Below are 26,581 nucleotides of genomic sequence, written 5' to 3' on the forward strand. Positions count from 1 at the left end.
CCCAGAACTTGAAGTATAATCATAAAAAAAAAGAAAATGAAACAATAAAACATGAGTTCTTATGAATCACAGAACACCCGTGCCCTCAAATTAAGTTGGAAATTTATGATTCATTCCAATTAGGTCGTTTTTAGTATCTCACAAAAGTTTGATTCTACAGTGAAACATACTTTGAAAAGAATGAAAAGATTCTTGTGGTCTTTTTACTTCTTGTAAGGCGTTAGGATCCACCCGTTTGAATACCTTTGCCCAGGACCACCTGTAATGCTTCTCTTTCCACCCCCAGGCATCCCTTCATTCAGATAATGCCAACTCATCATCACCATCTGACCTCTCATTCAGCTTCCTCACCACCCTCCATCTCAAATCCACAAAATATGTTATTGCTTTCTCTCTTTTTTTTCTTTATTTTTTGAACTTCAACTTTTATTTTAGATATGGGCGTACATGCTCAGGTTTGCTACATGGGACTATTGCACCCAGGAGGTGAGTGCAGTACCCAGTGAGTATTTCTTTCATCCTGTCCTATTGCTTTAAATCTTTCCTTCCCGGGACTGGTCCTATTTCTAAACTTTTTGTGTAGTGATTTTATCAACTTAGTTTTTGCTAGGATGCTAGATTTTCCAGAAGCGGAGGTAACTGGAAATGAAGTCTGGGTTACTGTGAATCCAATATATCTGCTTTGCTCGCCTTTATCTCTTGTGTCCTGGGATGGCCACAGGTTGACATGTTTAAATGTTTCTTAAGTAAGGATGGATAAGATTTACTGAACGGTGAGTGCATGACTACAAAAACAAAATGAGGCTGGGTGATGAGGCCGATGCCTGTAATCCCAGCACTTTGGGACGCCAAGGCGGGCAGATCACCTGAGGTTAGGAGTTCAAAACCAGCCTGGCTAATATGGTGAAACCCCATCTCTACTAAAAATACAAAAATTAGCTGAGCGTGGTGGCTCATGCCTGTAATCCCAGCATTTTGAGAGGCCAAGGAGGGCAGATCACCTGAGATCAGGAGTTCAAAACCAGCCTGGCTAACATAGTGAAACCCCATCTCTACTAAAAATACAAAAATTAGCCTGGCGTGGTGGCAGCTGCCTGTAATCTCAGCTACTCGGGAGGCTGAGGCAGGAGAAGTGTTTGAACCCAGGAGGCTGAGGTTGCAGTGAGTGGAGATTGTGCCACTGCACTCTAGCCTGGGTGACAGAGCGTGATCCTGTCTCAAAAAAAAAAAAAAAAAAAAAGCAGCAAAATACAAGAAGTCCAGGACTGGTAACGGCAAGTCATGTTGAGCGGTTAGAAAAGGGGTGAGGACATTGAAAAACTTCCTGGCATAGTTCTCAGTCCTTGCCTAGCACAGGTTACTCTGAAAGCAGGACTTAAGGATATGAACGCAGGTAACTGATTTGGGTACCAGGGTTAAGGGAATAGGGTAGAGAAAGAGAGAAGGGAAGGAATTTCTGAAATCAGCACGCATCGCGGACACCACTGCAGCAGGTAACAAGGACAGGTCCACACCAGGGTCTCTGATAGTTGCAGACCACGGTCCAGAACTTCCCTCCAAAACAGGAGACACTCGGCAATATGTATATGACTTTCTAGTCCCCATTTCTGGGAGTTTGTTTTTCCCCAGAGATTGTCCGATGCATCAGGCTTTGGCTGAAATAGCTTCCGATCAGCTCCTTACACACCAGTGTGGAGACACACATGGAAATCCTCGAAATGAGATACTGCCCCGTGATTCTGAGGGTGACCCCAAAGGATACGGAATGAGGTACTAAACGCAGGTGCTTGGAAACCTGAATGCAGCGGTATTCATGCAGTTCCCGGCACTTTGACTTTCAGCCTCCTGTAAGCCTCTCCTTCTCCTTCTTTGCCTTCCTGACCATTAGACATGATTTATTTTGGGTTTGTTTTAACCTCTACTTCCTCTTTCCCCTCCCACCCTATGTTTCAGTTCTAAAATTAGAAGGTCCTCTCATCTTTTTTTTTTTTTTTTGGGACTGAGTCTTGCTCTGTCGCCCAGGCTGGAGTGCAGTGGGGCGATCTCCGCTCACTGCAAGCTCCGCCTCCCGGGTTCACGCCATTCTCCTGCCTCAGCCTCCCTAGAAGCTGGGACTACAGGTGCCCGCCACCACGCCCGGCTACTTTTTTTTTTTTTTTTGTATTTTTAGTAGAGACGGGGTTTCAGCGTGTTCGCCAGGATGGTCTCGATCTCCTGACCTCGTGATCCGCCTGCCCTGGCCTCCCAAAGTGCTGGGATGACAGGTGTGAGCCACCGCGTCCTGCCCTCTCTATCCTTTTAAGGAGATCAGAGGCAGAAAATGATTAGTCACCATCTAGGACAGACCACAATTCCAGATCATTGCAGGACATGCCCATTCGAATGGATGATTATTGAGAGCTGACCACCTGCAGTGTTTTACACAGGCAGCGGCCTGAGGGTGGAAGCTAACGCAGGCAGTGGTCTGAGGGTTGAAGCTATCTGGCCTTTATGCGTGCTTGTTATCTATTTATGGTTATTTTCTTTTCAAAATAATTTTACTAAATATTGAATTCACCAACTATATATATTTATGGAGTACAATGTGTTATAAATGTATACATTGCGGAATGATGGAATCAAGCCAATTAACATGTCCATCACTCCACATACTAACATCTATCTACAGTGAAGACATTTAAAATCTACGCTTGGCTGGGCGCGGCGGCTCACGCCTATAATCCCAGCAACTTTGGGAGGCCCAGGCGGGTGGATCAACTGAGGTCAGGAGTTCGAGACCAGCCTGGCAAACATGGTGAAACCCCATCTCTATTAAAAACACAAAAATTAGCCAGGAGTGGTGGTGGGTGCCTGCAATCCCAGCCACACAGGAGGCTAAAGCAGGACAGTCGCTTGAACCTGGGAGGTGGAGGTTGCAGTGAGCTGAGATCACACCACTGCACTCTAGCCTGGGTGACAGAGCAAGACTTCGTCTCAGAAAAGAAAGAAAGAAAAAAAAAGATTTTGGAGCTACATCATGCTGGCGCTGAAGAGAATGAGTTTTGTTTTGCGGCACAGTTTTTAGGTGGCTACTGGGCTCTGGTAGAGATGGAACGTTTGGCCTCACGTAGGCAGGGCCCCGTGGGACATCAGTAGCCAACCATGACCTGGCTGCGCACTGGCCCACCAAGCGTTCAACTGGCATGCCCAGCCGCTCTCCATCATCACAGAGAAGTGGTTTCTGCGAGATTTGGCTAAAGGAATCCCTGAAGGCCTGTGGGAGGCAAAATAGTGACCTTCCAGAGATGTCCACGTCCTGAGCCTCAGACCCTGTGAATAGGGGGAGCTTATGTGGCAAAACAAACTTTGCAGATGTGATTAAGTTAAGGATCTTGGGTTGGGGAGATTATCCAGGTGGGCCTAATGTAATCACAAGGGGCTGAGTAAATGAAACGGGGGAGGCAGGAGGGTCAGAGTGAGAGAAGGGGGTGAGTGGATGGAAGCAGGGGCCAGATAACGGGACTGGTGGCTTTGAGGATGGAAGGAATGGTGAGGCCGGAATGTGGGAGCCTGCAGAAGCTTGAACAGGCCGGGGAACGGATCCTCCCTGGAACCTCCAGGAAGACACGGCTCTGATGGCAACTGTGTTTTAGCCCAAGGAGAGTCATTTTGGACTTGTGACCTCTGGAATGGTAAGTCAAGAAACCTACATTATGTTAAGCCACTAAGCTTGTGGTGATTTGTTATGGCAGCAATAGGAAGGTTTATGGTTCACCTGTGCTCTGAAAACACAGGTTTTTGTTTGTTTGTTTGTTTGTTTTTTTCACTTGTTCAATGATGTACCCCCAGCATCAGGCTTAGTGCAAATACACAATACATACGGGTTGATGTTTGGGCAAGAGAGGAATTAAGATGAGGGAGACAGCAGGCTGGGATCAGAGAGATCACATTTCTGTCTGAAATGTCTGCAGAGAACCTGGTGCCTGCCCCAGCCCTAGCCCTGGGGAAATGAAAGCCAGGCTGGGGTTCAAATGAGGGCAGTTTCCCTTCCTGCGGGCTGCTGATGGAACAACCCCATGACTAGAAGGACCCAGCCTCCGAGCGGCCACACACCGTGTGTCTCTCTGTCCCGCTGGCACCGAGGACTCATCCATCTGCACAGCTGGGGCCACTGGGAGGAGACGCCATGACCCCCTCCCTCACGGTCCTGTTCTGCTTAGGTGAGATTTAAGGAGGGGGAGGGGAGACCCGAGTCTTGGAAGAACTTTGCCTCACAGCCAGGCCCTGGTTCTTTAGGAGACTCAAAAATCACAGGGTAAAGAGAGGACCTGCTCAGGCTTCAGGGGCAAATCTCTCACAGGGAACTCTCTTCCAGGGCTGAGTCTGGGCCCCAGGACCTGTGTGCAGGCAGGTGAGTCTGTCCCCAGCTGTCCCAGGTCCCTCCTCCTCACTGGGGACAAAGGGCCACCCATGGGCAGCTGGGAGAGGAGACAGCAGTTCTGGGTGACTGATGGCGACATCTGAAGGGTCCTGGGACTGAGAGCTGGGATCTGAGGGCTGAGGGACCTCTTGGGATGCAGCCTCTGATTTCCTTCCAGGGCCCCTCCCCAAACCCACCGTCTGGGCTGAGCCTGGCTCTGTGATCAGCTGGGGGAGCCCCGTGACCATCTGGTGTCAGGGGACCCTGGACGCTCAGGAGTACCATCTGGATAAAGAAGGAAGCCCAGCACCCTGGGACACACAGAACCCACTGGAGCCCAGGAACAAGGCCAAGTTCTCCATCCCATCCATGACACAGCACTATGCAGGGAGATACCGCTGTTACTATCACAGCCATCCAGACTGGTCAGAGGACAGCGACCCCCTGGACCTGGTGATGACAGGTGAGAGGACACTCAGGGGTCCCAGCCCCAGGCTCTGTCCTCAGGAAAGGGGTCGGCTCTCAGGGGCATCTCCCTCTCACAGCCCAGCCCTGGGGATGATGCGGGAGGTGGGAGACCCATTTAACATGGTGCCTCCTTCTCTCCTAGGAGCCTACAGCAAACCCATCCTCTCAGTCCTGCCGAGTCCTCTTGTGACCTCAGGAGAGAGCGTGACCCTGCTGTGTCAGTCACAGAGCCCGATGGACACTTTCCTTCTGTTTAAGGAGGGGGCAGCCCATCCCCTGCCGCGTCTGAGATCACAGCACGGAGCTCAGCTGCACTGGGCTGAATTCCCCATGGGTCCTGTGACCTCAGTGCATGGGGGGACCTACAGGTGCATCAGCTCACGCAGCTTCTCCCACTACCTGCTGTCACGCCCCAGTGACCCCGTGGAGCTCACTGTCTTAGGTGAGGCTCCCGACCCTGTCCCCTCTGAGCTCAATGGCTCAGCTCAGGCCCTGCCCCCAGGAGAGCTCTGGGCAGGGACGGAGGAAGGGGGGCTCAGCCAAGGGGAGACTCAGCCCTCAGAGGGGAGGAGGACAACGGGGTCCTCCCAGGCCTGCCCATGCTCTTCTCCCTTACCTGGGGTCCAGAAGGTGCCAGGAGGGAAGAGACATGGTCCCTGGGAAGCCACAGGGCAGATGTAGGAAGAGGTTCAATTTGAGGTGGAGACTCCGGGGCAACCCCAGACTCTCACCCTCCTCTTGTCCTTCTACCCAGGATCCTTGGAGAGTCCCAGCCCCTCACCCACAAGGTCCATCTCAGCAGCTGGTGAGTCTTAGAGGCCTCTGTCCAGAGAGTTTCCAAAGCCCGAGGCCTGTCTCAAGACACGCTCAGTGGATCTAAGTCCTCGTTCCAATTCTCAGCTGGGCTTGCTTCCAAGGATGTGGGAGTCAGGCAGTGACTTGGGAGGCACTGCAGCCTCCCAAGGCCCTGAGGCTGGGCTAATGCGGGGTGAGGGGTCAAGGCAGAGGGAGATGTTGGGAGGAGAAGCTGAGCTGAGGTGGGGGGCAGGGCAGCCCCAGCCCTCACGTCCCTGTTCTAACCCAGCAGGCCCTGAGGACCAGTCCCTCATGCCTACGGGGTCAGACCCCCAGAGTGGTGAGTGAGGGGCTCTGAGTGGGAGGTGAATGGAGTCCCTGGGGGGCAGGGGTGGGCTCTGTCCTAGGTTCAGGCTCCTCTGGAGGTGGTGACGTGGATAGGCCCCTCCGCTGCCTGGGCCTCAGTTTCTCCAGGTGTAAAGGAGAGAGGCCTGCGGGTGGGAACGTTCCTTTCAGCTCTGACTCCCAGCTGTGACCTCCTGGGAGAGGAGGCCTCCCAGGGAAGGCTCCCAGAGTCGATTCCACAGGGGCCTGTCCTGTCCCACCTGCAGCGGTGACGGTGACTTGGGGCAGGGGAGAGGAGCAGGGCTGTGGTTCAAGATGATCAGGCTCTTTCCCTGCAACTCTGGGGCTTGGCTCTGGTGCAGGGAATAAGGGCTGCAGATCAGAGTCCCGGGTTCACTTTTTAACTCTGCTGCTTCCTGGCTGGGGACCTGGGGCAGGCGATTCCCCTCTCTGAGCCTCAGTTTCCTCCTTTGTGAAATGAGTAGAGAGAGGGTGGCAATCTCAAGTTGCACGACTGCTGTGAGGGTTGGAGGTAATGAAAGAAAGATCCAGCACACACAGTAGGTGTGCGCACAGTAGGTGCTCACATCAGTGACATCATCCCCATTCCTGATGTCATCACGCCCAAGGTCTGAGAAGGCACTGGGAGGTACTGATCGGTGTCTTGGTGGTCTCCATCCTGCTTCTCTCCCTCGTCTTCTTTCTCCTCCTCCAACACTGGCGTCAGGGCAAACACAGGACATCAGGTAAGAAGGAAATTGGGGGACCTGTGGGCCGATGCAGGGTGGGCTCAGAGCACTAGCCAAAGAGACTCCAGATAGGAGAGGTCAGCTTAGGAACTGCTCCAGAAATTCCCAGTGAGAAAATCTAGAAAGAAGAAAATAAAGAAGGGCATAACGGAAGTGCTTTATTCTTTCGGTTTTTCTACACTTAGGAAGGATTTAAAACATCCTTGCAAGTGTATTTTCGGGTTTGTCTTCCTCTTGAGTTGCATGTGCAAGGCAGGTGGTTCTAACATTCCGAGAGCTGAGACTCCGTGCACCTTTCCCCAGCCCAGAGACAGGCTGATTTCCAACGTCCTCCAGGGGCTGCAGAGCCAGAGCCCAAGGATGGGGGTCTACAGAGGAGGTAATTCTGCCAGAAGGCCTCAGACTCCCACCCACCCCAACAGCCACCTCACTGCCCCTCACACTCCCGTATCCTCCCCCAGGTCCAGGCCAGCTGCTGACGTCCAGGGAGAAAACCCCAGTAAGTGAGAGGCAGAGGGGGTGCACCTGGGGTGGAGATGCGGGCCCCAAAGTTTCAATAGCAATGGGGGCAGGAGTACAGGCTGGTAAGGGTCAGGGACTCGGGGGGAGGTGGTCTGAACCCACACTGTAGGACCTTGGGGACATCACAGCCCCTCCCAGCATCACGGTGGCCCTAATGGGAACAGGGCAGGGTCCAGCAGGAATGAGCGGTCCCAGGGAACCTTCCCAGGAGAAAAACCCCTTGCTCTGCCCCAGCAGATGCTGCCATGAAGGACACACAGCCTAAGGACGGGGTGGAGCTGGACAGTCGGGTGAGACCCCGCCCCTGTCCCGGGCACCAAAGGCCTCCGGGTGCCAGATCTAATCCTGCAGGACTTCTCTGTCCTCTTCCCCCGGTTCTCAGCATCATCACGGTGGACCCCTCCTTGTCCAGCACGCTGCCTCCTGCCTGCTGTGACCTCACTCTCTCCTGCTGTCCTGGGACCTCACAGGCCTCCTCCCGGCTCCCCTTCCCGCTCCTCCTCCTCTGTTTGACCGTCTAGTTGTTAGAGCGCTCCCCAGGCCTCAGGAGGATGAGGAATAGATGAACCACCCTGGTCCCCTGGGCTCCCCTTCATTCATTCATCCAGCGAGTGTTCTCAGGGAGCTCACTGTGGATCGGGCTCCCTGTGGGAGCTGCAGACACAGCAGGGAGCAGAGCCGCCCCCGCCTCCTGAGCTCACCTCGTGATGGGAGACAAAATGCAAATAAATGCAGTGTCCAGCAGTGCAGTGTGCTGTAAGAAACATAAACCAGGGAAAGGGCAGAGTGTGGGGCCAGTCTGAATGTAAGGGGAGGGCTGTCTGCTCAGCTGTCATCTGAGAAGCCTGGACGGAGGGGGCCAGAGGATCCTCTAATGGACGAGTCCCTGCAGGCAGAAGAAACAGCCGTGCAAAGGCCCCGAGGCCACAGCAAGCTCTTGCAGGAAGGCGGGCATTAGGCTGCAGCCAAATGGGCAAGGTCAGAGTGAGGAGGAGAGGCCAGAACCACAGGGAGGGAGCGGCCAGACCCTCCACGGCCTTAGGGCATCCCTGAGATTCCATCAGGAAAGAGATGTAATCAGATCATCCTGGGAACAGTGAAGAAAATTGACTCCAGGGGGTCAGGGAGACTCAAGGACACTCCCCACCAGTGTCTTTCTCCAGCAGAGGCCACCTGATGAAGACCCCCAGGCAGTGACGTATGCCCGGGTGAAACACTCCGGACCTAGGAGAGAAATGGCCTCCCCTCCCTCCCCACTGTCCGAGGAATTCCTGGACACAAAGGACACACAGGCGGAAGAGGACAGGCAGATGGACACTCAGGCAGGTCCTTTCCTCTCCAGGCCCCCAGCCCTCCCCTACCCCCATCACATTCCTTCCCTCTCACTCTCCCCCACTGCAGGCTGCTACATCTGAAGCCCCCCAGGATGTGACCTATGCCCAGCTGCAGAGCTTGACCCTCAGACGGGAGGCAACTGAGCCTCCTCCACCCCAGAAACGGGAACCTTCAGCTGAGCCCAGTGTCTATGCCACTCTGGCCATCCACTAATCCAGGGAGGACCCAGACCCCACAAACCACGGAGACTCAGGACCCCAGAAGGCATGGAAGTTGCCCCCAGTGGACATCATTGAACCCCAGCCAGCCTAGACCCCTAACAGAGACCACTAGAAGATTCTGGGAACTTTGGGCTTCACCTGATTCTGCAAAGATAAATAGTATCCCTGCATTATCAAAACAAAGTAGCAGACTTCTCAGTTCCCAATGAGTTAACTGATAAAAAAAAAAAAACAAAAAAAACAAAACCAAGAGTCAGAAAATGTTTTAAATTGAATGCTCATGTAAATATTACACATCAAACCAATGACATGGGAAAATGGGAGCTTCTAATGAGGACAAACAAAAACTAAGGAAAAATTAATAAAGTCAAAAGTCTATTCTTGAAAACATTAATGATACATGGAACTTGGCCACAATGAGAAAAATAAGAATAAAAAAAGAGCAGGCACTCTTTTCCATACAGGAACAAAATAGGAGGCAGCACTACAGACCCTACACACAGCTTTACAAAGGTGAAAGAAAACTGAGCAATTCTATGCTGACATAACAGAAAATGCAGATGAGATAGATGAAATATTCAAAATTACAGTTTACTTAATGAACATAAGGATAAATAGAAAAACTGAATCATCATACATAAACATATATCAAATGCATTGATCCTGTAATAAAAAATGTTCCCGCAAAGTAAATGCCACTTCAGGAAGATTTGTTGGTGGTTTTTTCAAACTCTTATGCACTCATGAAACACACAGACACACACACACACACACACACACACACACACACACACACACACACACACAGAAACTTGCATAAATTTTCCCTGAGAATATTTTGTGTATATTTACACAAATACATTTTATCAGACTAGGAACAAGTTGATACCCAAACCTGACAAGGAAACTACAAAATGGGAAAGTCATGGATGATCTCTCACTGAAATATAAATCCCTTAACAAATATTAACAAGATTCATGTCTCTATAAAATAGACAATATATCATGACCACACTGGTTTTTTATTTTTTAATTTTGTTTATGAAAAGCAAGGGTATCTTAATTTTCAAAAACTCAATGTAATTCAGTATTTTAACAAAATGAACAAAAAGTTATTATCTCAACAGACAAAGCTTTTGTCTGAGCACCTTTTCATATACCTGCTGACCATCTGTACGTCTTCTTTTGAGAAATGCCTGTTCAGCTCCTTTGCCCGTGTTTCAAGTAGTTTTTGGTTTCTTGCTGTTGCATTGTTTTAATTCCTTATATATTTTTAAATATTAACCCTTTATCAGATACACAGCTTGCAACTATTTCCTCCCATTTCTGAGTTGTCTCTTCATTCTGTTGTTTGCTGTGCAGAAGCTGTTTCGTTAGGAGGCACACCCTTTGTCTACTTTTGCTTTTGTTGCTTGTGTTTTCAGGGCCATATCCAAAAAACTTTGCCTAGACCAACGTCTTGAAGCTTTTCTCTCACCCATTTTTGTACATGGGATAATGGTTCAATTTCATTTTTCTTCATATGAATATCCCCAGGATGCGACCTATGCCCAGCTGCACAACTTAACCCTCAAACAGGAAATAATGAAGCCTCCTTCCTCCTAGGAAAGGGAAAGTACAGCTGAGCTGAGCGTATACGCTGCTCTGGCCATCCACTAGCCCAGGGAGGACCCAGACCTCCACACTCCATGGAGACTAAGTTCTCCCAGGACCATTTATTCAGAAGGACTGCCCTCTCTTGTTCTTGGAAACTTTGTTGAGCATCAATTCACCATAAATGTGTGTGTTTCATTCTTTGCTTTCATCCTTGTTGCACTGATCACTGTACCTGTTTCTATGTCAGTTCCATGCTGTCTTCCTTGCTGTGGCTTTGTAGGATATTTGGGGATTCCAAAGTGTGATACCCCCTTTTTCCCTTTGCTCAAGATTGTTTTGGCTATTTGGGGTCCTTTTGTAGTCCCATTCAAATTTTAGGATTGTTTTTCTATGTCTGTGGAAAATGACCTTGGAATTTTGATAGGAATTGCATTGAGTCTGCAGGTATAAACTTTTTTTAAGTCCCAGGGCACATGTACAGGACAGGTAGGTTTATTACATAGGTAGGCATGTGCCATGGTGGTTTGCTGCACCTATCAACCCATTACCTAGGTATTAAGCCTGACATGCAAAACTCTTTTTCCTAATGCTCTCCCTCCCTTCATCATCTGCCCTCCCCTCACAGGCCCCAGTGTGTGTTGTTCCCCTCCCTGTGTCCATATATTCTTATTGTAATATGAACATTTTAACAATGTTAACTCTTGCAGACCATGAACATAAGCTACCTTCCCATTTATATGGGTCTTGTTCAATTTCATTCATCAATGTTGTAAAGATTTTAGTACAGAGATATTCAACCTCCTTGGTTAAATTTAATTCTAAGTAATTTTTTAGCTATTATAAGTGTAATTTTTCTTTTGATTTCTTTCTGGATAGTTTGTTTTTAGTGTACAGAGATGCTACCTAGTTTTGCATGTTGATTTTGTATCCTGCTCTACTAAATTCATGGATCAGTTCTAAAAGTTGTTTGGTTGAGTCTTTAGGGACTTTTATATATAAAATCATGGCAGCAAGTGGAGACAATATCACTTTCTATCTGATTTGGGTGCCTTGTGTATTTTTATTGCCTAATTGCTGTGTCTAGGACTTCTATTATTATGCTGAAGAGAAGGGGCGAGAGCATATACTTTTGAGCAAGGATTCTTCCGTCCTCCTCCTTCAGAAAGGACAGGTTCTAAGTGCACTCTGGCTGAACTCCTAGGACTTCTCACACACCTGTGTGCTCAGCCCTCAGTCAGCCTCATTGGAAAGGGTCCAACTGAGGAAGGCACCAGGTGTATTTGCTGCTAAGTCCTGGCCACAGGCAATGGATGACAGATGATTATTTAAATAAAGATTGGCCTTCCTTTCAAAGTTGGAGTGCTAACCCACCCACTGTCCCTAAGGCTTGAGGGCAGGACCATGGAAAGAGGAGGAGGAAGGTTCTGAGAACTAGACAAGGGGCACTGAGGAGGCAGAAATGAATCAAGGGCCGTTTCTAGGGAGATGTGGAGGAGACTGTTAGAAAATAGTAATAAAACAAGGGAAGCCCAAGCAGAGAATTGTTTAGTAGAAAGAACACCCACAATCCAGGGTCAGTGAAGCAGATCTGCTTTCTTCCCCTATTTCCCTGCATTTCTGCACCACACACAGTGATATTGCTGTCACTTTCTCAGCCCTTCAGGCTTGTCAGAACCTGGTGACCCCCTGGAGCTGGTGGTGACAGGTGAGAGGACCCTCAGGGGTCCCAGCCCCAGGCTCTGCCCTCAGGAAGGGGGTTGGCTCTCAGGGGCGTCTCCCTCTCACAGCCCAGCCCTGGGGGATGATGTGGAAGGTGTGAGTCCCATTTAACACGGTGCTTCCTTCTCTTCTAGGATTCTAGAACAAACCCGCCCTCTCAGCTCAGCCCAGCCCTGTCCTGACCTCAGGAGGTAAGGTGACCCCATTACGTCCTTCACGGCTGGGATTTGACAGGTCCGTTCTGACTGTGGAAGATGAACACAAGCTATTCTGTCTCCTGGACCCCAAAACACAGTCCAATGGACAGTTCCAAGCCCTAATCCTGGTGGACCCCATGATCTAGCCACAGGTGGAGGTTTACCAGTCTGGTTTAGCAGACATTATCACCTGAGACCAAAAGCTCCAGGAGCCCACTGGATTCTGACCATACCTGGAGGTGACCTGGTGAAAGAAGGAGCTTGGAAGGGGACCTGGAAGGAGGAGTCCCGGCTCCTCACACACTCCAGGTGTGCCTAGGGAGCCCTCTCATTTGACCACAGGGCCTTGTCATGGCCCATGGAGAGAGCTTGACCCTCTTGTGTTGCTCTGATGTTGGCTACAAAATATTCTCCCTGTTCAAGAAAAAGATACATCACCTTCTGAGTTGAGTTCTGGCCAGAATTTCTCCCAGGATGACTTCCCCTTGGGCCCTGTGAGCATCTCCCATGGGGACCAGTACAGATGCTCAGTGGACCCAACCTTTCCTCTAGGGGGTCTGCCCTCAGTGACCCTCTGGACATCCTGATCACAGGTGAGAAGCCCAGAGGGTTCAGTCAGGGACCCAGGCTCTGTACAGGCCCTGCCAGGGGAGCCCAGGTGGTGATGGCTGGGATGAGGGGTGGGGGTCCCAAGGGAGGGAGAGGCAGAGACAGAGAGGAGGGATTGGGCAGGGAGAGGGGAACTCAGAGAAAACAGAGACAGAGAGACTGAGGGTCCCAGAGAGAGGCCCGAGGAGGTCTCAGCTCAGAACAAGGTGGTGCGGCTCCTCACCCATCCTTCTTATCTCTAGAACAGATCCATGACAGACGTTCCCTCTCGGTGCAACCAGGCCCCACTGTGGCCTCAGGGGAGAACGTGACCCTGCTGTGTCAGATGTAAAGGTGGGTGGATGGACACTTTCCTTCCATCTGAGGAGGATGCAGCTGGCAAGACCCCAGCCTCGTATCTAATATCAAAGTACCACACTCAGCGGTAAAGGCTGAATTCCCCGTGAGTCCTGTGACCTCAGGCCATGTGGGGACCTACAGGTGCTATGCCTCACAGGGCGTTTACCCCAACCTGTTGTTCCCCCAGCGGCCTCCTGGTAATACCGGAGTTACTAAGAAATTATTCTAGGCAGATAGTAAGGGTAATTTTCCAGTAATAAGAAACAATCCCTGAACCACCTTTTTTCTAACAGAAAAGACAGCTTAAATGGCCTGGCCAGCAAGCTTTAATGTGCAAATGCCAGTCATTAAAACCTGGGTTCACTCAACATGGTGATTCCCACCGTCTTCTCTTTGTCACCACCTGTGCCAAGTGTGATGGCCACCTCCAGATAACACCATGTGTTCAAAACATCACGGTGACCCACATTTGCATATTAAAGGGCTAACGTGAGAGGGACAGGATTTTTGTGGGCTACATAAATGACACACCTGGTCAAACCAATCCCCTGGGTCCTATGCCAACCAGACACTGCCTTCTCCAGCATCCCAATCTAAGCAACCCCTTTTCCACCCAACACGGGGTTCCTCTTTGCTCCAAGCTCCCCTGCCTCTCTCTCTGTATGGGGAGCTGTTTTCTTTCTTCCTTCTTTCTTGCCTACTAAACTTTTGCTCCTTAAAACCACTCCACGTGTGTCTGTGTCATTTTATCTAAACTGGTGTGAGACCAAAAACCCTGGTGTTCCTCTAGTCATTGAAGCTGTATCATTTTGGTGCATTGGCCAGGAAAGGAGATTCATTCATCAGACTGGTGAGTATGGAGTGAATCTCAGCCTTAAATCTGTCCTTTACTCTCAAGGCTCTCTTCCAGCTCTCCTGTCACCAAACTTTCTCTCTCTATCCATGGTTTCTTTCTCTATGTTTAGTGGGCAGGAATCTTTGCAGCTCAGGGAAACAGATCTGTTAAAAAAAAATTGCAAATTGCAGCAGGCAGTGACTCATTAAATGTCTCTCTCTATGGTTTCTCTGGCGAGAATATGGTATTCCTAAGTGGTACCTAGTGGAAATAGAAATCTTCTTTATAAGACACATTGCTGGTCCTTTGCTCTACACTGCAGCTTCCTTTCACACCACTAAAATCCAGGCTCTAAGCTATTTCTGTAAATGGGAGAGCTCTGCTTTCAACAGTTAGGAGTAAAATGTCTTCCACCTCTAAATTTTAGTCCCAATATTGCCCCATCCATTCGGTGCCTACGTTCTTTTAAGGCACCTATTCTGTCTTCAATTAAGACAATACTTAATTAGCAAAGGAATTTTGAGTCCAAAACTTAACCAAAACCGTTTTTCTAAGGGTAAATGCTTTGGCAAGGTCCATAATAACAGGCAGTCTAGCTCCTTGCCTCCGTTAAAGGAGTCTTGCCCAAACGCAACACGGTCTCTCCAGAAATCCATTTTTCGGGAAGCCAGGCAAATCACAAAGATTTACAAAGTCAAAGAAAAGTCACACAAGGCAAATAAGCTAAGGTTGCATGGGTAAGCGTGGTTAGTCCCACCACTTGATTCATCCAGTTCCATAGCTTGCAGAAACCACGTCAATAAATGCAGACACGTTTAACATGGTTTCGGGATCCAGAAACCAGGAAGGGGAAAAGTCGGAGGAGACTCCCTGTCTTCTCCTCCACTCTGGGTCATACAGAAAGGAAGGAAACTAAAAGAACACTTTTATTCTCAATTCTTTTTCTAAATGGGTAATAAATTATCCTCAGCTTGCACCCCTCTGGAGTGCACTCTAAACCCTGGAACGTCTTTAACCTCAAAACTTTAAAAAGAAGTGACTCATTTTCTTATGCACGAGGGCATGGCAACTTTACTAAACTTTTGCAAGCGTTGTAAAATCAACCCAGCTCTTTTAACAATCATATCAGGCAAGCCCAGGGAAAATAGTTCTCCAAAATTAGAAAAGCAACTTTCAGGGGAACCATCAAATAATCCCCCTTATTTGGGGCTCCCTCAAGTTCCCTTCCATTACAGAACCTTAGATAAATAAAGGGAAACTTAGGTCAATTTTCTAAAACCCCTGATAAGTATATATAAGCTTTCTAAAATTTAACTCAGGTGTTTAACCTCACATGAAGGAATGTTATGTTGTGCCTAAACCAAACCCCAGTAGCAGCTAAAATGCAGGTAACTCTGCAAGCAGCAAATAATTTTAAAAATAAGCAATATATCTCCTATAATACACCAAAAGGAAAGTAAAACAAATAGGGAAAGCAAAGAAATAGCAGCAACACCATTCCCAACAGGGAGGGAAGCAGTTCAGGTAAACAACCCTAACTAAAATCCCATAGCTCAGAAAACGAATGGAAGAAAAAGCACCTTTTACTATGCATTTTAAAAGGCCTATGGAAAACCATGGCCAAACCTCTCAATTACTCTAAACTGTCTATAATGGAACAAAAGCCAAATAAAAATCCTGTAGCCTTTATTAAAATGCTAAAAGAGGCACTAATAAAGTATATCTTTTATTCCCTAATTCGGTTAAGGAACAGCTCATTCTGAAGGACAAATTTATTACACAGACAGCTCTCAATATTAAAAAAAAAAAAAAAAAAAAAACTACAAAAGCAAGCTATAGGACCAAATAGCATCTTAGAAAACCTCCTGAAGGTGGCCACTTCGGTCTTTTATAATAGGGACCAGGAGGAGTCCCAAAAGAAAGAAATAAAGCTCAGGAGAAGGACAAAGGTTCTAGCAGCAGTGAACTGCTTTGTGAACAAAAGCTCACAAAGTCCAGGATCACCAAGGTGCATCCTCTAGTTGCTCTTGGTGTAGCAGGCCAGGGCATTTTAAAAAGGAATGTCCGGTCAGTAAAATGAAGCAACCTCAACCCTGTCTTGCCTGTAGCAAAAACCACTGAAAACAGAACTGCTCCCGGAGGTGGAGGTTACTGAGTTCAAAACCGGTCTCCCAGATGGTCCAGCAAAACTGATGGATCCCGGTGCTTGCCTTGGCTCCAGTGGCTCAAACTGCCATTATAGCACAAGAGCCCTGGATAATTCTGGAAATTAAAGGAAGGAAAGTAGACCTCCTTCTAAACACTAAAGCCAGTCTCTCTCTCTTTTCTCTTCTCTAATCCAGGCCTCCCTTCTTCCCATAGCACAACTGTAAGGGGCATCTCAGGAAAAAGTATAATCCAATATTTTCTCAACCTTAGTTAACACATGCTTTTGGTCAGGTGTGGTGGCTCACTCCTGTAATCCCAGCGCTTTGGGAGACTGAGGTGGGTGGATCACCTGAGGTCGGGAGTTCGAGACCAGCCTGACCAACATGAAGAAACCCCATTTCTACTAAAAATACAAAAATTTAGCCAGGTGTGGTGGCAAGTGCTTGTAATGCAAGCTACTTGGGAGGTTGAGGCAGGAGAATTGCTTGAACCGAAGAGGCAGAGATTGCAGTGAGTCGAGATTGCTCTATTGCACTCCAGCCTGGGCAACAAGAACGAAACTCTGTCTAAAAAAAAAAAAAAAAAAAAAAAAATGCTTTCAAGCCATTGTCCTGATAGCTCTACTAGTCAGAAAAGCCTCTAGGTTAACCCTAGAAAATAAAAATAATTTAACTGTTTACAGCCCACATAATGTAGCAGAATCTCTGTCCTCTAGGGGGAGCTCTTAGCTGGTAAACAGCTGGTAAAGCAAAAAGTACATAAGACAGAATAAGCAGTAGTCGCTCCCCCCAGGCACAAGCACTCAGTTAGCTGAGCTAATAACTCTTACAAAAGCACTTAAATTAAGCAAGGAAAAGGTAGCTAACATTTACACTAACTCCAAGTATGCTTTCTTGGCTCTCCATGCTCATGCTGCCATTGAAAACAAAAAAAATTTTCTTATGCTAATAAATCTCCTATAAAAATATCACCAAAAAAATTGGCAGGTTATTATCCTCAGTTTTTCTTCCACAAAAAAATAGCAGGGATGCATTTTAAAGAACATCAAAAGGAAACAAGGTAGCTGAAGGAAATAAATTAGCCAATCGGGCAGCTAAGTCAAAGGCATAAAAGCTTCAAGGCATTAATGCACTTCAAGCGCCTTCTAATCTAAGAAGGCTCCATAAGAGAAATTAAAACTCAGTATTTCCCGAAAAAATAAAATAAGCCACTTCTCAAAGGCATGCTTTTCAGCCCTCAGGATGGCTACGGTCAGGATGGCAAACTCTGTTGGTCAGTCTCCAGCCAAGAGAAAGTCCTTAAAATCCTTCACAAAGCTTTTCACTTAGGAAAAGATAAGACTTACCGATGTGCTCAAACATTGTTTTCAGACAGGAAACCTCTGAAATGGTTAACATGTAACCTCGCTAGCTCCCTTCCAACAAAAATTAACACAACTAGCAGAAGCCCAGCCCCAGGAAATAAAACCACCTTTATTTAACCCAGGAAATTTAGTATTAGTAAAAACTCTCTTCTCTGTCTCCTTCCCTAAACCAAGCTAAAAAGGGCCCTACACTGTTCTTCTTTCAACCCCCTCGGCAATAAAAGTTACAGGAATCAACTTCTAAATGCGTCACACTTAAGTCAAAACCTAAAAAGCTAAAAAGGCAACCCTTAGCAGTCCAAAAAAAAAATCTAAATATCAATGTAAAAAAAAAAAAAAAAGAAAATCTTAAGCTAAAAATCATAAAAAAAAGAAGTAACTGAGTAAGGGCTACACATCTTACTGAATCCCACTCCTACCTCACCAAATACTTTTTATTATTTCTAACCTTTCCTCACAAAGTTCACGGCCAAATATCAAAACTTCTTTTTAACGCACATTTGCAGGGAAATTTAAGTGTTCATGGAATCACATTTGTAACTTTGTAAATCCCCAAAGGGAAATGTTATATCTTGGCAACTAAAGTTTTAAACAAAAATTCTTGGCCAGGCACGGTGGCTCACGCCTGTAATCCCAGCACTTTGGGAGGTCGAGGCGGGTGGATCATGAAGTCAGGAGTTCAAGACCACCCTGGAGAAGATGGTGAAACCCTGTCTCTATTAAATATATAAAAATTAGCCAGGCATGGTGGCAGGCGCCTGTAATCCCAGCTACTCGGGAGGCTGAGGCAGAGAATTGCTTGAACCCGGGAGGTGGAGGTTGCCGTGAACCAAGACCCCACCATTGTACTCCAGCCTGGGCAAGACAGTGAGACTCTGTCTCCAAAAAATAAATAAAAGTAATAAAATTAAATTTAAAAAAAAACACTCTTGTGAAAATTGGTGTAGTCGTGCTACTATTTGCAACAAAACTATACACTGTGGCACCCACAATGTAGAATTCTGGTTGTAAAATTCTAATTGTGGTAATGTTTTGCCTGATTACCATCCTTATAACAAAATTAATAATTGCAGAAAAATGTAATCAAGATTGTTTTGCTTATAGCAGAAGTAACAGTAACATATAAAAAGCATGCATTCAAGTTTTACTAGCATTAAGTTTAATAAAACTTTTTACCAAAGGTTGGTAATATAACCACTCTAAGCTATAAAAAGAAGGTTAGAAAAATTTTACATAAAAAATGATTTTGTATGGTGAATACTTGTCCTAAAAGAAAATAACTGGTTGTTTAAAGGAAGAAAGTTTAGGACAAGTCTAAAAGTTTCAGTATGTTGTAAGAGAGTCTGTGAAAGTCATAAAAAAAATTAATATTTAAAAAAAGTCCAAATTAACCCTAAAGTTATTTTAACCACCCAATAATATATTTCTCCCAATCATATTGCAAGTTGTAAAAATGGCCTAGGCCTAAAGTTATTCTCTAATGGCACGTTAAGGGGTAAATGTATGCTTTTCTCTAGGAAAAAGTTGCTTTTACAGTAACGTTTCTGGTAACGCACAGCAACACCTAGTGGAGGAAAACCTGTATTGCAATCCATTGATGTAACCAACAGGTGTCAAACTCCACTGTCACTTAGGGTCTGTAGGACTCACACTAACGATGGTATTTTTCTTTTTTTTGAAACGGAGTCTTGCTCTGTTGCCCAGGCTGGACGGCAGTGGCACAATCTCAGCTCACTGTAACCTCCCGGGTTCAAGTGATTCTCCTGCCTCAACCTCCTGAGTAGCTGGAATTACAGGCACTCACCGTCATGCCTGGCTAATTTTTGTATTTTTTGTAGAGATGGGGTTTCGCCATGTTGGCCAGGCTGGTCTCAAACTCCTGACCTCAGGTGATCCGCCCGCCTCGGCCTCCCACAGTGGTGAGATTACAGGCGTGAGCCACTGCACTCAGCCCCAATGATGGTAATCTTAATACTCATATTCTAACCCTATATTTTAAACCTTCTTGTAAAATGTATCTCTTTTTGCCTAAAAGTAATTAAACTCCAAACGGTGTTGCAAGCAAAGTCACACATGGACATGCCATTCTTCTGAGAAGCCTTAAATCAACCTCAGGAAAAGGCCCAACTGCTGTTCCCCCACGCAACACCCCTTTACAGCAAGAAGTAGCTAGAAAGAATCGTGGTCCAACACCCACTAATAGCAGTTAGCTTTGCCTCTCTTTAAGAGGAGGAATAATACAGGAGTTATTAAGAAATTATTTGAAGCAGATAGTAAGGGTAAAGGTTCTTGGTGGACATTTTCCTGTAATAAGAAACAACCCCTGAACCATCTCTTTTCCAACACAGAAGCTGTCTTAAAGGGCCTGACCAGCAAGCTATATATGCAAATACTGGCCATTAAAACATGAGTTCATGGAATATGGCGATATCCGCCATCTTCTCCTTGTCACCACCTATGCCAAGTGCCATGGCCACCTCCAAATAACACAAAACTTCATGGTGGTCCACATTTGCATATTAAAGGGCTAAGGTGGGAGGAACAGGTCTTTCCAGGGCTATGCAAATGGCACACTTGGTCTAACCAATCTCCTGGGTCCTGTGCAAACCAGACACTGCCTCCTCCAGCCTCCCAATGTAAGCAACCACTTTTCCACCACACAGCAGGTTCCTCTTTGTTCCAAACTCCCCTCCCTTGGGGAGTGGCTCTTCTTTCTTTCTTCTCTCTTGCCTATTAAACTTTTCTCTCCTTAAAACCACTCCACGTGTGTCCTCATTGTTTAATCTAAACCAGCATGAAACCAAAAACCTAGTCACCAAAGCCGTATCACTGAAGCTCACGGTCTCAGGTAAGAAACCTCCAACCCGTGTCTGTTGAAGCTGGCATGAGTCATGTGTGAACGCAGAATTTCATGTTAGTAACACAGCTTTTTAAATGTTTCCCTAAATTGTATATTTTTACTGTATACAACATGTGCTATTGCCACATTCCTATTTGTGGGTTGGCTAAAATGGATCTAGTAAACATACACATTACTTCACATACTTATCATTCCTTGTGAGGAGAACACTTAAACATACTCTTCCATTGATTTTCAAGAATGGAATATATCGTTATTAACTATCGTCACCATGCTGTACCGTAGATCTGGAAGTTATTCTGTCAAACTGAAATTTTGGACCCCTCTATCGACATCCTCCCAAGATATAGGAATAACTGTGGGCACGTAAAAAGATGCCCAAACCATTACTTATTATAAAAACTCATATAAGTCCACAATGAGACGCTACTTCAAACACTGGATTGGCCATATTCTTAAAAATAGCAAATGTCAGGAAGGGTGTGTGGAAGAGAGAACCTTCATACACTGTTGGCACGATTGTGAAATTTTTCGGTGACTGAAAAGTAGTTTGGAGGCCGGGCACGGTGGCTCATGCTTGTAATCCCAGCACTTTGGGAGGCCAAGGCGGGAGGATCACCTGAGGTCAGGAGTTCGAGACCGGCCTTGCCAAAATGGCAAAATCCCTTCTCTTAGCAAAAGTACAAAAATTAGCCGGGTGTGTTGGTGGGTGCCTGTAATCCCAGCTAGTCAGGAGGCTGAGGCAGGAGAATCACTTGAAACCGGAAGCAGAGACTGCAGTGAGCCGACATCACACCACTGCCCTCCAGCCTGGGTGACAGAGCCAGACTCCATCTCAAAAAAAGAAAAAAGAAAAGAAGCGGCTTGGCAGTTCCTTAAAAGATGGATCTAGGAAGGCTTATATGCTGTTGGTGGTAAATTAGCTCAACTTCTATGGAAAACAGCATGGAGGTTTCGCAAAGAACTAAACACAGAACTACCGTTTGACCCAGCAATCACACTACTGTAAAAGAAATCATTATATTTAAAAAGACACACGCACTCATATGTTCACTGCAGTACTATTCACAATAGCAAAGTCATGGAACCATCCTGGATGCCCATCCATCGTGGACTGGATAAAGTAAAAGTGGTAAATATATAACTCAGAAAACGACACAGCCATAAAAAATAGTGAAATCATGTCCTTTGCAGGAACATGGATGGAGCTGGAGGCCATGATCCTACATGAAGTAACTCAGAATCAGAAAACCAAATAATGCATGATCTCACTTATAAGTGGGAGCGAAGCAATGGGCACTCATGGACATAAAGATGGAGATAAACATAGGGAAATTCAAAAGGGGGGAAGGGTGGGAAGAGGGCAAGAGGTTAGAAAAATATATTAGCACTGGGCGCGGTGGCTCACGCCTGTAATCCCCAGCAATTTGGGAGGCCAAGGCAGGCGGATCGCCTGAGGTCAGGAGTTCGAGACCAGCCTGACCAACGTGGAGAAACCCCATCTCTACTAAAAATAGAAAATTAGCCGGGCATGGTGGCTCATGCCTGTAATCCCAGCTACTTGGGAGGCTGAGGCAGGAGAATCACTTGAACCCAGGAGGTGGAGGTTGCGGTGAGCCAAGATCGCACCATTGCACTCCAGCCTGGGCAACAAGAGTGAAACTCCATCTCAAAAAAGAGAGAAAAAAAAAATGTATATATATGTATTATATATTATATATATATGTATATATTTACCAAACAAACACAGATACCTTTTGAATATAAAATAAAATAAAAGATAAATCTAGAATTACTATATGATCTAGAAATTCCACTTCTAGGTATATGACTAAAAGTTTGGGTTCTAGAAGACGAGTCAAGTTTATCAATGTATCCTACAACTTTTTATCTTTAGTTAACAATACTACATCATGAAGTTAAAAATTGGTAAGATAACCAACTCTTCTTACCACAATTTAAAAAAATGACTGAGAGTAGATATTGGGAAAGGAAATTAAATCTAGGGACCCCAAACTCATTTAGGTAAGGGGGAAAGTCAGGCTGGGAACTGGGTCACACAAACCTGCCTCCCCATTTTGGTTCCTAAATAAGATGGCTACAAGATGAAAAGCTACACGCCTCCCCCACATTTTGCCCACAAGAAGATTCCTAGTGAGCTGTTAAAATTTCACCACGGCAATGTATATTGACAACTTATCTTTCCAGGTACAGTCTCCCTGGCTCATCAGACTCAAATGCATATCGGATCGTTCCCCCGCCCAATTATGTCTATGTTTATCTTATGTAAAGTGCAGTGGCGCGATCTCAGCTCACTACAAGCTCTGTCTCCCGGGTTCACGGCATTCTCCTGCCTCAGCCTCCCAAGTAGCTGGGACTACAGGCGCCCGTCACCATGCCTGGCTAATTATTTTTTATTTTTTATATTTAGTGAAGACAGGGTTTCACCGTATTAGCCAGGATGGTCTTGATCTGACCTCGTGATCCTCCCACCTCGGCCCCCCAGAGTGCTGGGATTACAGGCGTGAACCACCGTGTCCGTCCCCAAGCCTGTTGCTTGTTAGTCAATACCCTATAAACTGGTTTTCTGAACCTGATCTGGAAAGAGATGACCTGAGGTGGATGAGGAAGAACCAACTTTAGATGCCACCCTGGGCCATGCTAGTGGCTGTCCTGCTGGGTGAGCGGCCAATCTCTTAAGCTTCTGAATTCCTTTCCTATTCAGAATTCATGGAGTGGATGTGTCTTTTTCCAATTTATTCTGATGCATTCGCTAAATATTTATTAGACTCCTTTGGGGAATCTCTATTTAGGAGTCTCTAAAAGGGGGCCCAGCTTATACAAATGTATCAGCTAACACCAGAAAACAGTGGGAAGCCGTGTTGCCTCCTGGACTCTGACCATGGTGCTGAAACTAGATTCAAGGCAACATCCCAGTCAGTGCTGTGGACAGCGACTACAAGAGCCACTCTCCCGTGGCTGGGTCCTGATAGAGGAAATAGGAAGGGTGTCTAGATACGGGCCAGGTGTGTTGAAGACCTTGAGTAGGAGCCAAAATTGAACAGGATGTGGGGAAGCTCAAGAGGTAGATGACGTCTAGTTGGACCTTGGAATGTTGCTATTTAGATAGACAATTATTTTTGTACTCTACACCAGGGTAGGCAGAGAGGAAGCCAAGATGGAAGCATCCTGGAACTTCCTTGGTCACACAGAATACTTAGTTTCCTCGGTTGCTTATGAGTGTATATTATGAGTGCAATAAGGTTTGAGTGCGATTATCCCTTAAACTAAAATCTGTTTTTGCAAGAGTTCTTTGGAGAAATGGAACTAACCAGATGTTTATTTATGTGTATACCTATCCTCTGTCTATGTAGCTATTTATTTATTTCTCTAGGAGTGTACATTATGAGTACAATATGGCCCCCTTACTGTGGGCCAACTTTTGTTCCATGTTTTAGCCAATGAACCAGACAAACTGTTAGAGCCATGTCTAGCTCCCTGAGACACAACATTAAATGCAGGATCTCTCCTTAGTAGGTCCATATTAATAACACTGGCCTCGCTCAACTTTATCTTCCTTTCACCATTGTCCAACACCCTTAATGTCCATTTGCACACAGGTTCCCTAGATTTCTATGTGCATAAATCAGAAAAACTTAGTAATCACTTTGGAGTGTAGCACATTTCCTCATGGATCACACACTGAACCTATGGCTTAGAAGCAAAGATGGGTAGTGGGGGCGGATCCTGAGGAAAACTAGCACTGGCTTGCCTGGCAACTGCCTCCAGGGGGGCCATTACTGTTTTCTCAGACAGTGCAGGGTTAATCTTCTCAGATGCAGGGGGAGAGAACACTTCCATTGTCAAAGAACAGAGAGCAGAATCAAGGAGTTCACTGTCCTTACCTTCATCAGGGTCTTTCACACATCCCTATTCCAAATGCCAAGATTCCACACCTTCCCAATCAAGGCCCTTGAAGTAGACACGCTTTGAGACTGAGAATTCCATTTGTATTGTAATTTAGCCACTTGAAGCATGAGTTTCTGGGTTTGATTTTTCTTTTTCGTTTTTTTTTTTTGTTTGTTTTTTTTGTTTGTTTGTTTGTTTTTTTTTTTTTTTTTGAGACAGGGTCTCGCTCTTGTCCCCCCAGGCTGGAGTGCAGTGGCGCGATTTCAACTCACTGCAACCTTTGCCTCCCGAGTTTAAGCGATTCTCCTGCCTCAGCCTCTTGAGTAGCTGGGATTACAGGAAACTGCCACCACACCTGGTTAATTTTTGTATTTTTAGTAGAGTCGAGGTTTTGCCAAGTTGGCCAGGCTTGTCTCGAACTCCTGACCTCAGGTGATCTGTCCCCCTTGGCCTCCCAAAGTGCTGGGATGACAGGCGTGAGCCACTGTGCCCGGCCCTGGATTTGATTTTTCAAAAGCCTCAGTCCTGTGGCTACAAATGATGAGTATCTTTTAGGGCAGATAGAGAAGACTTGTGTCATTTATGTTTGCACCTGAACTGAAGATTCAAATCTTTTAACTCATACTCTTCTTTTCCCAACTTTGTCCGGTGACAACCCAGCCGATTTCACCATGCGTATGAATTTTCAAAAACATTCAAAGGTATTATGTACGTGATCACTCAGATTCTTCTAACTGTTTGTTAGGAGTTTCCCATGATGACATTTGGTGTATCCCTACAGCCACATCATGTTATGGACTGCCAATGCTACTAGAAATGGAGTTATTAATGTTTTTAAATCAAATCGAGTTAGAAAGCCAATTTCAGAAACTTTGGATCCAATTTCAGAAAACTCATCCTGAAAAATGCTGTTCCTTTGGAATCATCTCTGGGACCAAAATGATGTTTTTCAAGCGTTCTCCAGAGAAATTGAAGCAACAGAATGTTTATTTATGTGTCTGTCTGTACATCTACGTATCTATCTATGTATCTATCTACCTATGTTTCTATCTATCTATCTATTTAGTTATCTATTCATTTATCTAGGAATTGGCTCATGTGATTGTAGGAGCTTGCTGAGTTCACAATCTGCAGGACAGGAGAGTATCCTGGAGACTTAGGAAAGAGTTGTAGGAAACTAAAAAATCCGAAGACAATCTGCTGGAAGAATTTCTTCTTGCTTGGGGGAGCTCTCTGCTATTATTTTATTATTATTTTGCTCACAAGGCATGTATCATCCTATAACATATTGGATATTCTATTAATTTTTATAATTTTTGTTACTGTCGAATATCCATCTTTCTCGACTCTAATATTGATCCAATACAGGCAATTTTTTTTTTTTCCCCAAGATGGGGTCTCTCTGTTGCCCAGGCTGGAGTGCAGTGGCGCGATCTCGGTTCACTGCAAGCTCCGCCTCCCAGGTTCACTCCATTCTCCTGCCTCAGCCTCCCGAGTAGGTAGGACTACAGGCGCCCGCCACCTCGCCCGGCTAATTTTTTTGTATTTTTTTAGTAGAGACGGGATTTCACCACGTTAGCCAGGATGGTCTCAATCTCCCGACCTCGTGATCCACCAGCCTTGGCCTCCCAAAGTGCTGAGATTACAGTCGTGAGCCACCACGCCTGGCCCACATTGTATACTTTTGATCCTATGCTACTCTTTTCATTCTTTTTCAATTATCTACATAAAAATATAGATATAGACACACAATCACACAGATGCATCCCAATGTACAATTTATCTCTGGTTCTTAGAAAAGTAAAGCTAATTTCACATGACCTTCTGACTCTTTTTTTCTTTCCAAACGTCTTATAATTACATGTCCTTGTCAATCATCAATAAAAATTCCTCATCATGTCCACACTTGCCCAGTGCCCCACTGTGAGGCTGCACAGGGGCCTTCGACTGAAGTTGAGTGGGTTGCAGTCATTATGGTGTTACAGACAATAATTCTACAAAAAACAGTTCTGTACTTGTAAAAAGACTTGTTCTTAATGTTTACATTTATTCTGAATAATGGGTTTTGTGAGAAAAGGAATTTTCTGAATGCAATGAGCATAACCAAATTTTCTTTTTCAATCTGTCGATTCCTCAGATTCAAATAAAGTCAAACATCAACATCGTCTCTGA

At 46.0% G+C, this 26,581-nt stretch overlaps 1 protein-coding gene across 8 annotated transcripts; it reads left to right on the plus strand.

The window, feature by feature from the left end:
- The first annotated feature begins 3,587 nt into the window (after positions 1-3,587).
- LILRB4 (leukocyte immunoglobulin like receptor B4) lies at positions 3,588-9,527 on the plus strand. Of its 8 annotated transcripts, XM_077975869.1 has the most exons (13): positions 3,588-3,671; positions 3,951-4,199; positions 4,355-4,390; positions 4,578-4,862; positions 5,010-5,309; positions 5,622-5,672; positions 5,955-6,002; positions 6,637-6,753; positions 7,060-7,135; positions 7,218-7,255; positions 7,516-7,568; positions 8,442-8,600; positions 8,680-9,527. In XM_077975869.1, the coding sequence occupies exons 2-13, from the start codon at positions 4,166-4,168 to the stop codon at positions 8,824-8,826; spliced, it is 1,344 nt and encodes a 447-aa protein (XP_077831995.1). In that variant the 5' UTR covers positions 3,588-3,671; positions 3,951-4,165; the 3' UTR covers positions 8,827-9,527.

The sequence above is a fragment of the Macaca mulatta genome, chromosome 19 (genome assembly GCF_049350105.2).
Source record: "Macaca mulatta isolate MMU2019108-1 chromosome 19, T2T-MMU8v2.0, whole genome shotgun sequence".
Classification (NCBI taxonomy): Eukaryota; Metazoa; Chordata; class Mammalia; order Primates; family Cercopithecidae; genus Macaca; species Macaca mulatta.